A 14,402-nucleotide genomic window follows, 5' to 3' on the forward strand; every position below is an offset into this window, starting at 1 on the left:
GGTGCAAAACCAATAACCCTGATAACTAGGCAAAAGCGAGTAGAAACTCATGAAATTCACACGATCCATACTAAAGTCTGCCAAAATGTCACAAGACCTTTTAAAAAAGGTGAGGAAACAAGAGAATAAAAGCTGATACATGACCTCCACAATATGATGGCCTGTCATGCACCACTTCCTACCCTCTCTGCCTTAACAAAAAACTGGCCACTTACACAAGATGGTATTTCAGCTTTTTACAAAAGCTTTTCATGGATTTCACAGTCTCTACGAATTTAAAATTGTATGAATGCTCAGGACAAGTCATCATGGCAGCTTTAGGAAGAATCAGCTTACAATCTTGAGAAAACTTCCCAGCACAATGTTAGCAGCTACCACTAGTAACCAAATGTTACCAAAAATATATATTTGCAACTGCAGAATCCACACTTAAAGTCAACTCCTACAGTAGCAAATTCATCTTTTATATTCTAAGCTTTTTCCTTGACTATAGAGAGATCTTTTGGTGGAAATATTGATCTTCAAGTTGCATGAATTGGAATATTTAAATTTACAACAGTTTATATTTGCCAATGAAAATGGGAACTTTGGGTTTCAACAAAAGATTGCTAGCCCTGACTTCATAGCTTTTAGTGCAGCTCTAGTTCCAATTCCAAGAAGTAATCCAACCCTCATTTATGAGCTTCTTTAGCTACATTACAATACTGAAACATCTGTAAAATCTTTTGTCTGAAAGGTGACTCCTTATTGTCCTTGTGATTTTCTTCCTCCCTAGCTCCAACCTATTCAGTCTTCGGTGAAAATATGCAACGAGACCTAGATTCTCAGGCTGTTTGACTCATAGCAATCAATGCCAATGTGTTATTTCCTATTGAGATTTGGAAAACATACCTAATACATTGTCGAGTCCATCTCATAAGAGCATTCAACAGTAAACTTCTCTAGAAGATATACATGCAGTACACAACCTCGACCTGAGCAATAAACAAACATTATTCCCACAAATGAGCATGCGCTTTATGAGAACAGGATATGCTCAATAGTCTGAAATACTCGGTCAGTGCATTTAAGAAATTCAGGGTACTGATGGGTTTTGCTTGTGGATGTAGTTACATAAGCTATCCCTTATCTTCGAGTAACTTCAAACCATACACTTATATGCCTCGCAACAAATAAAATGCATACACATTGTATGCATAATATTATTTAAAACAGTCACAATTACACTAATAACTCTTCTGCAAATCTGATTGCAGTCTCTCTTCTTGCATTCTTGCCGCACTACTCCACCATCCCTTAACCATATTTGCCAATCTGTGGATTGCAACCATGCACCATAACATTGTATATGTCAACACTGTAAAGCACTAATGACAGTCGCATATGGACAAAGCCTCGAAAGGGTAGCCACATGCATAGCCAGTAAAAATCAGTAAGGGAAGACCCAGGAAATTCTCCTGATGTATTGTTTAGTGTGTCTTCCCTTCAAGCCAAGGAAAACCGGAATTATATTTTGAAGCAGCATTATTTAAAGTTCTACAGAGGGGTGCAAACACCCAGCATTGCAGTAAGTTAATGGTGCCAAACATAATGGCAAAATATACCCCAAGAAAAAGAAGTGTACATCCTTGCACCTTGCTTTCAAAATACGTCCTCTGCTGCAAGTCAAGGCCACAACCAAAGTACTTCACGACTGAAACACTGACACTTTGAATACTAATACGGACGATATCGACGTGAACTCCCCCCAGTTCCAGGACCCTGACGCTGAGATTGTGGAAGACGCCCACTTCTACTATCCCTATGTGGAGGCAGAGCTCCTTGTCCGCCTGGTTGTTGTCTACAAGCAAAATAAGAGACCATATCACATAAATTTCTAAATAACTGTCTCGCGTAAACTCACCACCGAAGGAGTTGGACATGAACCTGTTTTTATTTTAAGACAGCTTGGATATTTATCCTGTAAATTCACTATACATCCATCGATTTAGATTAAGAACTGATCTCTTGAAAACTCTGAACTTACAGTACATAGCCCACTCGTCCATCTGGCAGCATCATGGGAACCATTGCCATTCCAGGAGGAGCAGGCCCTCGACCATAGATTACAGGCTGCATTGTAACGTGCCCAACCTCCTACTCATAAGTCCCTAAGAATCAAAAACATAATACCAAAACGTAAATGCACTGACCTCAATACAAAGCTTACCTGCCCATAACCTCTGCTTGAACCGTATCCAGCACCTACAGCTCCATACACACCAGAACCAGGATATCCATAGCCAGTGCTTGCCTGATACTGTGGCAGGCGGCCTGCCCGATATGACAAATATGAAGATTCCAAAGTCCCAGGCCTCTTCTCAGGAGGAGGCTTGGCTAAATTTGTTTCTAATTCTCGGCCTAACAAAAGATACGTAATAAAAACATTAGAATTTCCATCCCATGACCAAATCGATGAGAATACAAATCACCACCATGCTGCACGCAAAGCTCGCTTACATTCAAACTAGTATGCATACCTTCAAGCTCATATTTCTCTGTTTTTTCAATAGCTTTCAAAGCACTACTCCTATCGGCAAAGTGAATGAAGCCAAAATTCCGTTTGGGCTGCCCTGGTTTAGGTGGTGGGATCACAACTTTGGTGATCTCCCCATGATGCTCAAAAAGCTTCCGTAGCTGTTCTTGAGTAGCATCTTCTGGCAAATTACTGACATATACAACCTTCACCTGAATCATGACACCACACATTCAGAGTTCAGACTGATAGTTTGACGTCTCAAAAATTTTAACAACTCGAAATTCAAAGATATAGTATTGCACACAAAGACTTACATAGCTTGATGCACAAACACACCTAAACTAGAAACCCTAAACTTATCATGTGGTTTTGCTACCAGGTCAAAGAACCCCTCCCCCCCCCCCCAACCAAGGGGGGGGAAAAAGAAAAGAAAACTGCACAAGCACAATTTCCAGCAGCGCTCTACCTTCAGTTTTTATCTCTGCTCATAAACAAAACGAAAATGGAATGCACACACACCCAATCCCATGAAAGAGAAGGCCCTTGACTCAAAGACGAAGCCCAAAGCCACAATTAAACAGAATTACCCTCAGGCTAGTCACCCCAAAGCAAACCCAAGTCAGGTATGTTCTGGCCCACCCTGGCCCTTTCCAGGGCTCATATAAGGCCCTCAGGCCCTCAGACCTGGCCATTTCATCTCTTTTCTGGGCCTGTGAAACTGCTCCGCTGCGAACCAGATTCCACGTTGATCAGCTCCCCACAGGGTCGACTCTAAAAGATTTGACAACCATCTAAAGAATTTCTTATTTTTGGATAAAGTTTCCAAACTGGCCATAAATCTGTTAGAATTCTGGCAAAATCATGGTTATGTAGTTTGAAGTATGCCAATAACACTTGTGGCATAATCTCACTTTGTAATTAGTAACTATCTCATGTCAGATTAATACGATGACCTAAAACAACAAGCACCAAATACAAAGAGAATACAACTTTTGAACATAACTTGGCAAAAGAGAACGTTCATGTTTGCTCCTATGACAACAAGATCATGGAAGAATTATCAGATCATTGACAGCAGTACTTAAATAAAAGTCTGTGTCACATGGATTTCACAACATTCCATTCAAAAAGCTTTATGTCATGAACTTTACTAGCCATCCAACCCAGCTTGCTTGCTGGCCACCCAAGCCAAGTCGGTGGCTTACACAAACATTCCCCAGAAACACTAAATGAAATGCTACATAGAGACAGGAATTTGTATAAGAAGGGCTCAAGTAGCACAGCATCTTGCAACCCTCAGAAATCATGCTACCAAAGGCATGTGGCCGGACATCACATCCTTTACATGCTTTAGTAATTGTATCAACTTCAGAATCTGAAGCCCCTTGGTACAGAAAACTTCTCTTTGGTAAACATTTTAGACATCCACAAATAATTGAAGATAGAATCCCCTTTCCATGTGCTTCTAGAGTGTGAAAAAGCAAACATCAGCCTCACCCACAAAACTGTGCATGAACATTAGATAATAAAGCACCTGAGACAATGATGCAGTTTCAGAACCACTACGAGGATCAGCCCAACTAACAGTAGGCACATTTGTTCCCAACTTAAATCCTGGCAAAGATAAGTTCCGCCTGGCATTCTCCGCACATGCATGGTTGTAATAGTCAACAAAGGCAAATCCACGATTTCTGCCAGTGTTTTGAGGGTCCTGCAATCAGCTAGGATATCAGTCAGTCAGTCTTATGTCTCATTGTCCCACATGAAGAATGCACTTTAAGTTCAAGCCAAATGCACTTTTAAGCTGCTCATCACTTGCTACACAACACATCCGCCACAAAGTTGAATGTAAAACAAACAACACATATTGATCAATAAGAACTACTACAACCCAGGCTACTAGCACCATTTCAATGCCCAGCTTTTCTGCCTTTACAATACTCCAGTAAATACAGACCATTAAGAATCAAAAATACCATTTGCAAACACACATAAACGCAGGCTATCCCTCCCAAGGAAATTTGAAGTCCCAAAAAAAAATCTCAGCAAAATTTGGACTTCTCGAATCTCTAGAATGTAGCATACCTATGTGCATGCATGATGTTTTGTACAATCTGATCCTAAGGATAAAATGCTCCAACAGAACACTCGTCTGATGATGGAAAAGTTAGCTTCCTGTATAAAAATTTAAAGTGAAATCCATAGCTTTCTTTATACTGCTAGTGTAGCGATGGGAGGAAGGAAGAACGACTTCAATCCAGTTAGAACACCCGGAAGTAATAAGGCCAGAATGCCATGCAGTCTTGCCTTTCAATCTAGGAAACACATCCAAGGGACCAGCAAGGGAAGAGCAGCGTTACAAAATGTAAAGCACTTGTACAGAACTCATGCGCCCATAAGTCAGGTCTTGCTTTGCAAAAGCTTCAGCGCAGAGGCCAACAAGGTCTTAAACGGACGTCAGCAAAGTCTTAAGGGCTTCGACAGAAAAAGAGGCCAATAGTAACCGTTTCATTTAAGGTTTCAACCACCCCAGTCACAACGAACAAAAACATGCTGCTACTGCCCACACTGGCATGCCAAGAGTACATGCTGCAACGGCATCTTTGTTTCTGGTATCAGAAAATTAATCTATACCACACTAGCAACTTTACCAGCACAGCAATGCAGTAAAGTTCTGTTACTTCACCAAGAGAATGGCTGAATCAAACCCTATTTAGTATGCATTCATAAAGTTCCCAAATCTATCATATATAATCCTGCCCCAATCCCCCCAACCTAAAAGGAAATGACTCAGGAGATTATCATAACTCTCTATTTTCTCCATGACAGAAAACAAAACTCATGCCTATGACATGTATATCGGATGTCTTATCGCATAAGTGTGGCTAAGCATTCAAGGCCACTCCAGATCCTAGTGAATATTGTTCGATTGCTGATACTTTCTTAATGTCAGATGCTAAAACCTTACTTATTAGCCTGCATCATACCATGAGTTTAAATGTTGTTCTTGAATACCAGCTCTGAATTGATATGACCTGTTTTCCAAAGTCCATCATATGTAGTCAGCCAGAGTTGACTACTGTTCTGCTATCACTCCATGACAGGAGACCGCTCCGGATCCTAGTGAATATTGTTCGAGTGCGATTGATACTTTCTCAATGTCAGATGCTAAAACCTTCCTTACTAGCCTGCATCATAACATGAGTTTAAATGTTGTTCTTGAATACCAGCTCTGAATTGATATGACTTGTTTTCCAAAGTCCATCATATGTAGTCAGCCAGAGTTGACTACTGTTCTGCTATCACTCCATGACAGGAGTTACCCATTCACATGGGTTTAATAAATTATCATCACATGTATTTGTAAGGGCACGCTAATCAAAACATCATAGAGGCTAAGGTTTCTTAATGTCAGATGCTAAAACCTTACTTACTACCCTGCATCATACCATGAGTTTAAATGTTGTTCTTGAATACCGGCTCTGAATTGATATGACTTGTTTTCCAAAGTCCATCATATGTAGTCAGCCAGAGTTGACTACTGTTCTGCTATCAGTCCATGACAGGAGTTACCCATTCGCATGAGTTTAATAAATTATCATCACATGTATTTGTAAGGGCACGCTAATCAAAACATCATAGAGGCTAAGGTTTATTGGACACATGCTAGCGGACTTAATGCACTTTTACAAACATTCTACTGTCATTGATGCGCTATGATAAGAAAGAAGCCTTGCCAACAAAACATGAGGCCCCAACACCTATGTGGTGTGCGGGCACTCCATGTGTAGATGTGGATGTGTACATGCACATGCCTATATATGTGCCATGCTTCCATCCAGGTGGGTGTGGATGTGAGTCTCATTTTTGGGGAACCAGAAGGGAAGGGGGGTTGGGGGGGGGATGCATCCATGTGTATGTGGGTGAAGTGTGCATGTTTGTGCGAGTGAGCGTGCATGCATAGGTGTACGCATCTTTGAATTGCCTTGTCACCCGTGACTTCCTGCTACTTCAGCAGCAGCGCCTCCTCCAGGCCCGCTTTCTTACTGCTTGCTTTACGGCATTTATCCACGGAGGGCAGAGTTTGATCTTTTTTTCACTTGGATTCAATATTGGGCACTATGGACTCTGTGGAAGGACAGGAATCTTAGTGTCTTTAGAGAGCCTACTTCTTCCATGTACTACTATTTCCGGATGTCGCTCAGGCAATCCTTTTACAATCTCGCATGTCTGTTCATCAAATAGATTACACTGTTTACTTGTCTTACAATGAAATTTTCTGATCTTTTATTTGCTAGCCTCCACTTTGGGGACTTCCCCTTGTAATATGAAATACATGGATTTCACCCCAAAACAAAAAAAGAATACCTTTCAATATTTGCAAATAAAAGAAAATGTGCAACAAACACAATGCTGCCATGGAAGGTTTGGAAATGCAATTGGAATGTTTAAGGCTATCGACTCACAACCTTCCTTACAAACCCAACAGGAAGGTCTCTTTAAAATCTAAAATAATTCCAAGTTTCTTTCTATATATAGAACTGTTTTGTATGCAAAATATGTAGGTATGTTAAAATTTCTAAACTTTACCTAGACATTCGTTTTCTTTAGTATGACATGAAAGAGCAAGTTGCAACCAGACAAATTCAAATCCAATCCAAAAACAAGACATAATAGAGGCAACATGTCCAAATTACCTCCATGGGCCCATACGAGTTGCCTACACCCAACAGTGGTAAAAAACGCAGTCATCAAATAACCCATGAAATGATAAAATATCAATTGTAGTGAATCTGGAATGATAAAAATAAATCATCAAGCATCAACCACCAGTCATTTAAAAAAATACTAAAATCAAGAAACATTATATAACCTTATATAAACTTCAAACGTCCAAGTTTTAGTCTACTGTACATTGTCTAGCAGACCAGCCATACTCTGGGCTGTAGACACATGATACAATCATCACTACTCTAAGCTCTCCTTAGAGACCATATATTTGCAACCACATGTGAATTCTCCAAACATCTGATTTGCCTCAACCGTTGCATTGTTCGCCTGAAAGGGCTAGAAGGAATGGAATATCCTCATTAAGATTGTAACTCCAAATCAGAACAACTTAGCAAGCAAGCACCTACTCCAACAAGGTCACAAGAACAAGGTAAAGATAGATGGCAAACTTACCTTCCAACAATCATCCTTAAGCCTAAGATCCAAACCATCTTGACCTAAATTCATGATAGTAGAGCATATATTCCATACAACCATGTTTCCCATCATACAGTTGGCTTTACCATGTCCAATATTGCTTAAATGCCGCACAGGCAAGATGGCATCTAGGTCCCCCCTTGAAAGAGCTCCTCTCAAGTGTAACACCCTTGCATTTGCCTCACATGTCAAAACCTCAAGACAATGTCTTGTCCTCACCATGTGCAATGTGAAGACTACAAATTGTAAATATTAATTTTCTTACAACAAGCAAAACACCCTTTCAAGTTGAATAGTGAGCTTACAATGCTCTAATGATCTTCCTTGGAGAGCATTATTGGATGTTCCAAGCTAATCTAAGCCCTATCTGAAGGGTAGAGAAGCTTGTAGGCGGGAAAAGATGAAAAGAATGCCAAAATAAAAGCATCTGCACATGCACAGCACTAGTAGGGGCAACTATGCAAATAGCAAAGCCTTGCTGATTGAGCATGGTAGAGCCTAGATATCCCATAGAATGCCAAACGCCAGTTAGAAGCCATGCCTACAAACATGCCACATGTAGACATCCTTTCATGACCTCTAACTCACAAATGATACCACTTCTTGGATTTGATGAGTGCTTGCATCTGCAGTACCTGCAGCACAAGAACACCCACAAACATACACCTCAATATTGGCTCGCAAGTGCGTACCAAATGAAATCTTTGTGCATTATAACTAAAAGCATTCTCCCACGGACCAAAATCATAGTCATTACACTCATGCACATCCAAATCCAACAGGATGTTATACACACAACGGAGATAGGCAGCTTGCAACCTCTTAAGCAAAGCTTGATCCCATAATTTAGATCTCCTATTCCCTCCCATTCTCTTTGATAAAACCATCAATCTTATCCCTAGTGTGTTAACAAGCTCCATCCTATTTCCCCCAAACACTTTTCATCAATCTTGCTTGCTTTCCACAACGCTTTTCTCCTTTCAATTCTTCGAGAACTAACATGGAACCCTCCACAGGGATCAACACAGGGATCAACATGCAAAAAGCAACTCATCCGCAAAGCAAGTAAAATGATTTGACCCATGACCATCAATACTATTACCATTTCAAAACCTTATTGGCTTACACTTGTAAAGACATATCTAGCTGACGTTGATTTTACTCCCAATTTGCATCTAAAAAGAGATGGCAAAGGTCTTGGATGAAGCACAAGTGCGCCCATTCAAGATGTAGTAGAAGTTATGGAATGACAACATGAACAAAGGTCACACTTGAAGAAAATAGAGGGCCTCACAATAAAATCCATGGAGTACAGAAAAAAGAGCTTGTTACAAAGGGGGTTTTGAATGTAGGAGGGTGGCCATGGTGTGTCTTGAAGATTAGAAACTCAAATTGGCTGAAAATATGTGTATGCTAGACCTATCATATGCCCTTGCATCTTCCCATGAGAAGAGTTGGCAAGATGATTTTGATTAATGCCATCAGAAATTTCATTGAGATCCATTGCAAATAAGCCTAAGGATGTAAAAGATACGCCACAACTCTGCCAATGTTGTATAACCAACATAACTACCTACTAACAAATACGTGGGGTATGGGTGCAATGACGCAAGGATAAAGGCATATCGATGTTGGCACAAACAGCAATTTATTATCTATGGCCTAGCATTCAATGCAAGAGAGGGGCTTGCTAGATTTTACACGTCATGTATATGGGTGTGCCTTCCCAAGCTATTGGACATTCAAAGACAAACATGCAATGCACAAGTACATCCAAGAGAATGAGGAGGGGAAAGTAATATCTAAGCTGAGTGAAGCATGGATGATTGCACAACTCTTTTTAGGTTGGTTTGAATATTTTCAAGCAAAGGTCTCTCCTTGCATGCAAATATATATCGTCAATAAGCACAACAACCACACTCAAGACTCACAGGATGCGAATTCCACAAGCACAAAAGCGGAAAGATTCGACTTCAAAAGACCGAGGTAGATAGCATTGCTTGGAGCGCACATAGTTTGTTTCGAAGTAACTATTAACATCAAGCCAATATGTTCATTTGCCAATTCATTTAAGGGTCAACCATGCCACATCCAAGATGCCATATTGATAACTAAAAGTAAAGGCTCCAGAACCTAATTGGCTAGTCAAGTTCCATACTCAAAAGGGAAAAGACGTCGAGGTGAAGCTACATATGTTCTGAGATCAAAGTTTAGACTTGTAAATACCAAATTTAGAAACTTCTTAGAATGCCATTTCCTTACATAACCATAAGATGAGATCATGTTAAGAACTTTGTGGATTTTTCCATTGTTATGTCCACGTTTAGAATTAACATTGTAGATAGGATTAACCTAAGGCATGTAACCTAGTCCTAGAACTTACATCATGATGTACCTATGGTACAATAGGTAGTCTTAGGGTTGAGACATAAGACACCCTATGCCTATATAAGTGTGAGCCTCAAACTCATTTGGGGCATTTTTGGGAGTGGGGCCTCTTGAGAAAACCCAATTAGGAAGGAGCATGTCCAAACCTATGATTCCCTAACGACATCTATGCACAGGTGGAGTTGTGTGGTATGCGACACATGGTCTTAGCTAGGAGATCACATGCCTAGGGTTTGCCTGCCCTCTAGCTCGTAGGTGATCTTTGCAAGGATCTAGGGTTGGGTGGTGATGCACTAGCTTACCATATATCTAGATGAATCTAGGAACATGCCCAAACTCATCCTTTAACAACAACACGTAGTGCAGTTTCAATCTCATGATAGCCATCTCCACGGTAAAGGAAATGATCACTACTCAGGTATGCTCTATCAAGTAGGAGATGGCTGCAAATGTTAGTAATAAGTTAACAAAGTCGACCTTTACACAAAAGTTAAGAAGCATTGGAAATTTGCCTGCAGGAAGCATCTCAACACTCAACCTCAGTTCATCTGTGAGTATTCACACCATGGGAAAATTTTCTCATCTATTGTCGCACACAGAGTAATCAAGCGAACATAAAGACGAAGGTCCTCACACATAAACATCATGCCTATCTTTCTTATATTTCCATTGTTGCTCCCTGGAACCAAGCCACACAAATTCGTGTCATTAACCGTAGGATAATAACCAAGTGCGGGGGATAATAACCAAGTATCCCATCTATGAATTTCCAATCTAATGATACAGGCCATCATGTACGGCTGGGTAGCCCCAATGAAAGCATTCTAGACCTGACATGGCATATATCAATGTGCTATATTTAGATTAGCATTCAGCCTTGTATTTAATCATTGTCATCTTTGCAATTCTAACTCTCAATACTTCTTAATTCTACCTATACTCTCTCTCATTTAATTTCATGGATTGCTGATCATTAAAGCTTATACCGATATGGTGTATGTGAGAGTAGAATTTTTGAATATCTGTGACCTGAGTTGAAGCTACCTTTTGATTCACTATATAGGAGGAGGAAGTAAAATATTTTCTTGAGGAGGAAAAAACCATTAAGTAAACCTTGCAAAACCTTTAAGGAAAAAAGGAGGACAAAGGCAAAATAACTTGCTAAACGAAGGGAATAGCGTCGGATTCTAAAAAGCCAAGTTTTAAGAAAATCTAAATCTATTCTTAAGCATAAGAAATACCTCTAACGGAAAGTTTGACAAGCAAAGCTGTTAAAGACCAAGACAAAAATGTCTGTAATATGATCATCGTGATTTCTATTATAAGATAGAAAGTGTGTCACTTGGCTCACAACGTATGCACAATTTTTCTTTTAGATTTATATTTGATATGTTTTGCAATAAAAATGGTTTTCCTACTGTTCAGTTAGGTACATGGAAGCAAGGTCTAGCATTTGAAGGTGGACCCCCTTTGTTGGGGTTACGGGCATAAGAGTCCCACAGAGTTATGACCTCCTTTAGGAAGGACATTGGAAATCACACTCCACCTGAGTACCCAATTTATGGGACCAATCAAATACACAGATTGTATACCGACCTAGCAACCGTTTAAGAGAATGTCTCTAGGCTTTGGGTGTGAGCCTGGAAGCATGCCAAAGAGACATGGAGATACAAGATAAGACGACGAACTAATGAGCTCAGTTATGGCTCATTTATAACTTTAGAGTACGTCATTGGATAGTACAAGCCGTTAGGTACCCGACAGTGAAATCAGAATTGAATTCTGACCATTCTTCTGCAGGCTCTCTCTCTAGAACAGCATACTCTCTCTCTACTGTTCCAGCCCCTTCTCCATGCAGAAAACACCCTCTCTCTGCACCTCTGGAACTGCAGCAGCATCCCCTTTTCATCTCTCAGCTTATGGCTCAGATACAAGATAAGACGACGAACTAATGAGCTCAGTTATGGCTCATTTGTGACTTTAGAGTACATCATTGGATACTACAAGCTGTTAGGTACCCGACAGTGAAATCAGAATTGAATTCTAACCATTCTTCTGCAGGCTCTCTCTCTAGAACAACATACTCTCTCTCTACAGTTCCAGCCCCTTCTCCATGCAGAAAACACCCTCTCTCTGCACCTCTGGAACTGCAGCAGCATCCCCTTTGCATCTCTCAGCTTGGGGGCATCCATAACACTCTCTCTCTCTAAAAGTATAACCCCTTTCAAGCTTTCTCTCTCTAGCCTACGTGGCATTTTTCTGAGTTTTTCTTACTCCAGCCCCATGATCTCACTCTTCCCACCCAAGGGGGCTCCAGATGCATCAAGGACTCCATCTCCAAAGGAGTCAAGTCATGAGGGGAGTCTGTAATTTCAAGTTTATCTCATTTGCAGTACATTTTCATGTTGATATTGCTCTCTTTCTAGGTAACTACTGCTTGCAACTAATGTTGAATGGAAGTGGTGATTGTTTGCAGGCTTTCTCCTTGTGGATTGGGATGGCCAGATGCTGATTAATCTGTCAGCCCCAGCCTTGGAGTCTGTCTCTCTCTATTGTCTATATCTCTCTACAGTTGTCCCCAAATCATCTGTCTGAGTCCTAGTCAATAATTGAGTTCTCAGTTTGGAAGGTGCTTGCACCTTGGTCTTGTATCTCCTATTTTAAGAAATAAAGTGAGCCTAGATAAGGGGGAGGGGGGCCGTCTTGGCCCCTCAACCACATTGCAATCTCTTTTTGTTGTTAGCAATTGTTAAGCTGTGTAAATCTGAATTCAGCCTCCTCTGCAGTCTTTAAAACTGCAGCATTTATGTGTGGGCAATTTGAAACAGTTTTTATAAAATAAAGCTGTCAGACTCCATTGTCTAAAGAGCACATAGTAGTTTACAGAAAGACACCCTAGACATTATTTCTTCGTCAAGTTCTTTGGATTTGGATCACTACAGTAGGGACGAGGAAATTTGTTAAAAAGATGAGCCCAACACAATTAAATACAGGGCCAATGAAGATAAACAAATAACTAACATGTTGGAAAGGAGACTTTGAAAGGAGCAATAAGTAGCATCATGCCCACCAGAACTGCTATTAGGACAGAAAGAGCATTGCTTCTAAAATATAATACACGAAATTCTGATAATTAATTCACTTCCGACTCTCCAAACATTCCCAAGGCAATTTCAAGGTGCAAAGGACATGACTACTGTTCAATATAGAATTCACAACCATTACACAAGTATGGCCAATAAAAAAACCAAGACTTAATATTTCTCACATGCTCAGAATCCAAGATTGATCAGAACCTACCGCTACAAAATATGTGAACATGATCTGAACCTCATAAGAAGATCGAGACAAGAACCGCTTCTAGCTTTACATCATTGTTGCTTTCACTGAGCTTCAGCTGTCCATTCGAATGTCACTTGCAGAGTGAAACGACTTCTATTAAGGGATATACTTATAAAAAATCTACCAAGAGGCATGTACATACAACTTTTGCTAAGGGGGAATGCTGATCCAAAATTTCTGCATGGGCATGCTTTTTCCAACTGCTTAGACTTCCACACTGTTTTTGCCATCTTCAAAACTACCATGTAGATTTTTTATGCTCCTGAGCTTCTTTTCACTCCAGTAAATTTTCAAGTACTATGGAAGCTAAACTGATACTAATACAGAAGAGATCATTAGCTTCTCTCATGATTGAACACCAACTGCGAAATCCAAGAGCAAAAAAATTTTACAAAGACACTTTTAAGGTGGCACAATGACAAGGTCAAGCATTTGGGCAAGAGTGAGACTTTGGCTTGCTAAAGCATGCCACGTGCACAAACTTTTTATAATAATCCTCTCCTATGTGCCTCCTAAAAACCGCTCTCAGAAAAGATCAGGGTACACTTATGTTACATTTAAGAAATGCTCAAACAAATAAAGAATGTAGTATGCACTTACCTTGGACTAAGAACCCTTCTTCCTGTTAGAAAAACCCAATGCTTTCCAAACTATTTGCCTGGAAAACTAAGATGCAAGAATTAAATTTTTTCCCCGACTTAGCACCATAAACCAAATAAAACACGTGCAAGCCTGATGCCCTATGGGTTCCCTGGCAAAGCTTCGAACGATGGAATTTACCATGCATAACATTGAACACATATAAAATAACCTTAAGCACTGGCATCCCAAAGAGGCAATTCGATCTAACATACACAAAAGACTGATTCCAATCCTTACATTTTGTTTGAACGCTCAAAAAAAGAACGATTGTCTAGGTGCCAAAATATTTATGATATTTAAAACA

General features: G+C 40.1%; 1 protein-coding gene across 1 annotated transcript in view; it reads right to left on the reverse strand.

Annotated features, from left to right (window-relative positions):
* Positions 1-1,088: 1,088 nt before the first annotated feature.
* Positions 1,089-14,402, reverse strand: part of LOC147905086 (heterogeneous nuclear ribonucleoprotein Q-like) — a 36,979-nt gene continuing 23,665 nt past the window's right edge. Inside the window, exons 5-9 of the mRNA XM_087390089.1 lie at positions 4,053-4,229; positions 2,520-2,727; positions 2,210-2,400; positions 2,027-2,112; positions 1,089-1,840 (exon numbers count right to left, since the gene is read on the reverse strand). Coding sequence (XP_087246215.1) covers positions 1,717-1,840; positions 2,027-2,112; positions 2,210-2,400; positions 2,520-2,727; positions 4,053-4,229 — 786 coding nt within the window. The 3' untranslated portion in view covers positions 1,089-1,716. The remainder of the gene's footprint in view (positions 1,841-2,026; positions 2,113-2,209; positions 2,401-2,519; positions 2,728-4,052; positions 4,230-14,402) is intronic.

This window comes from Dipteris shenzhenensis, chromosome 2 (genome assembly GCF_047967505.1).
Source record: "Dipteris shenzhenensis isolate YYH24624 ecotype China chromosome 2, Dip_SZ_1.0, whole genome shotgun sequence".
NCBI classification, from domain to species: Eukaryota; Viridiplantae; Streptophyta; class Polypodiopsida; order Gleicheniales; family Dipteridaceae; genus Dipteris; species Dipteris shenzhenensis.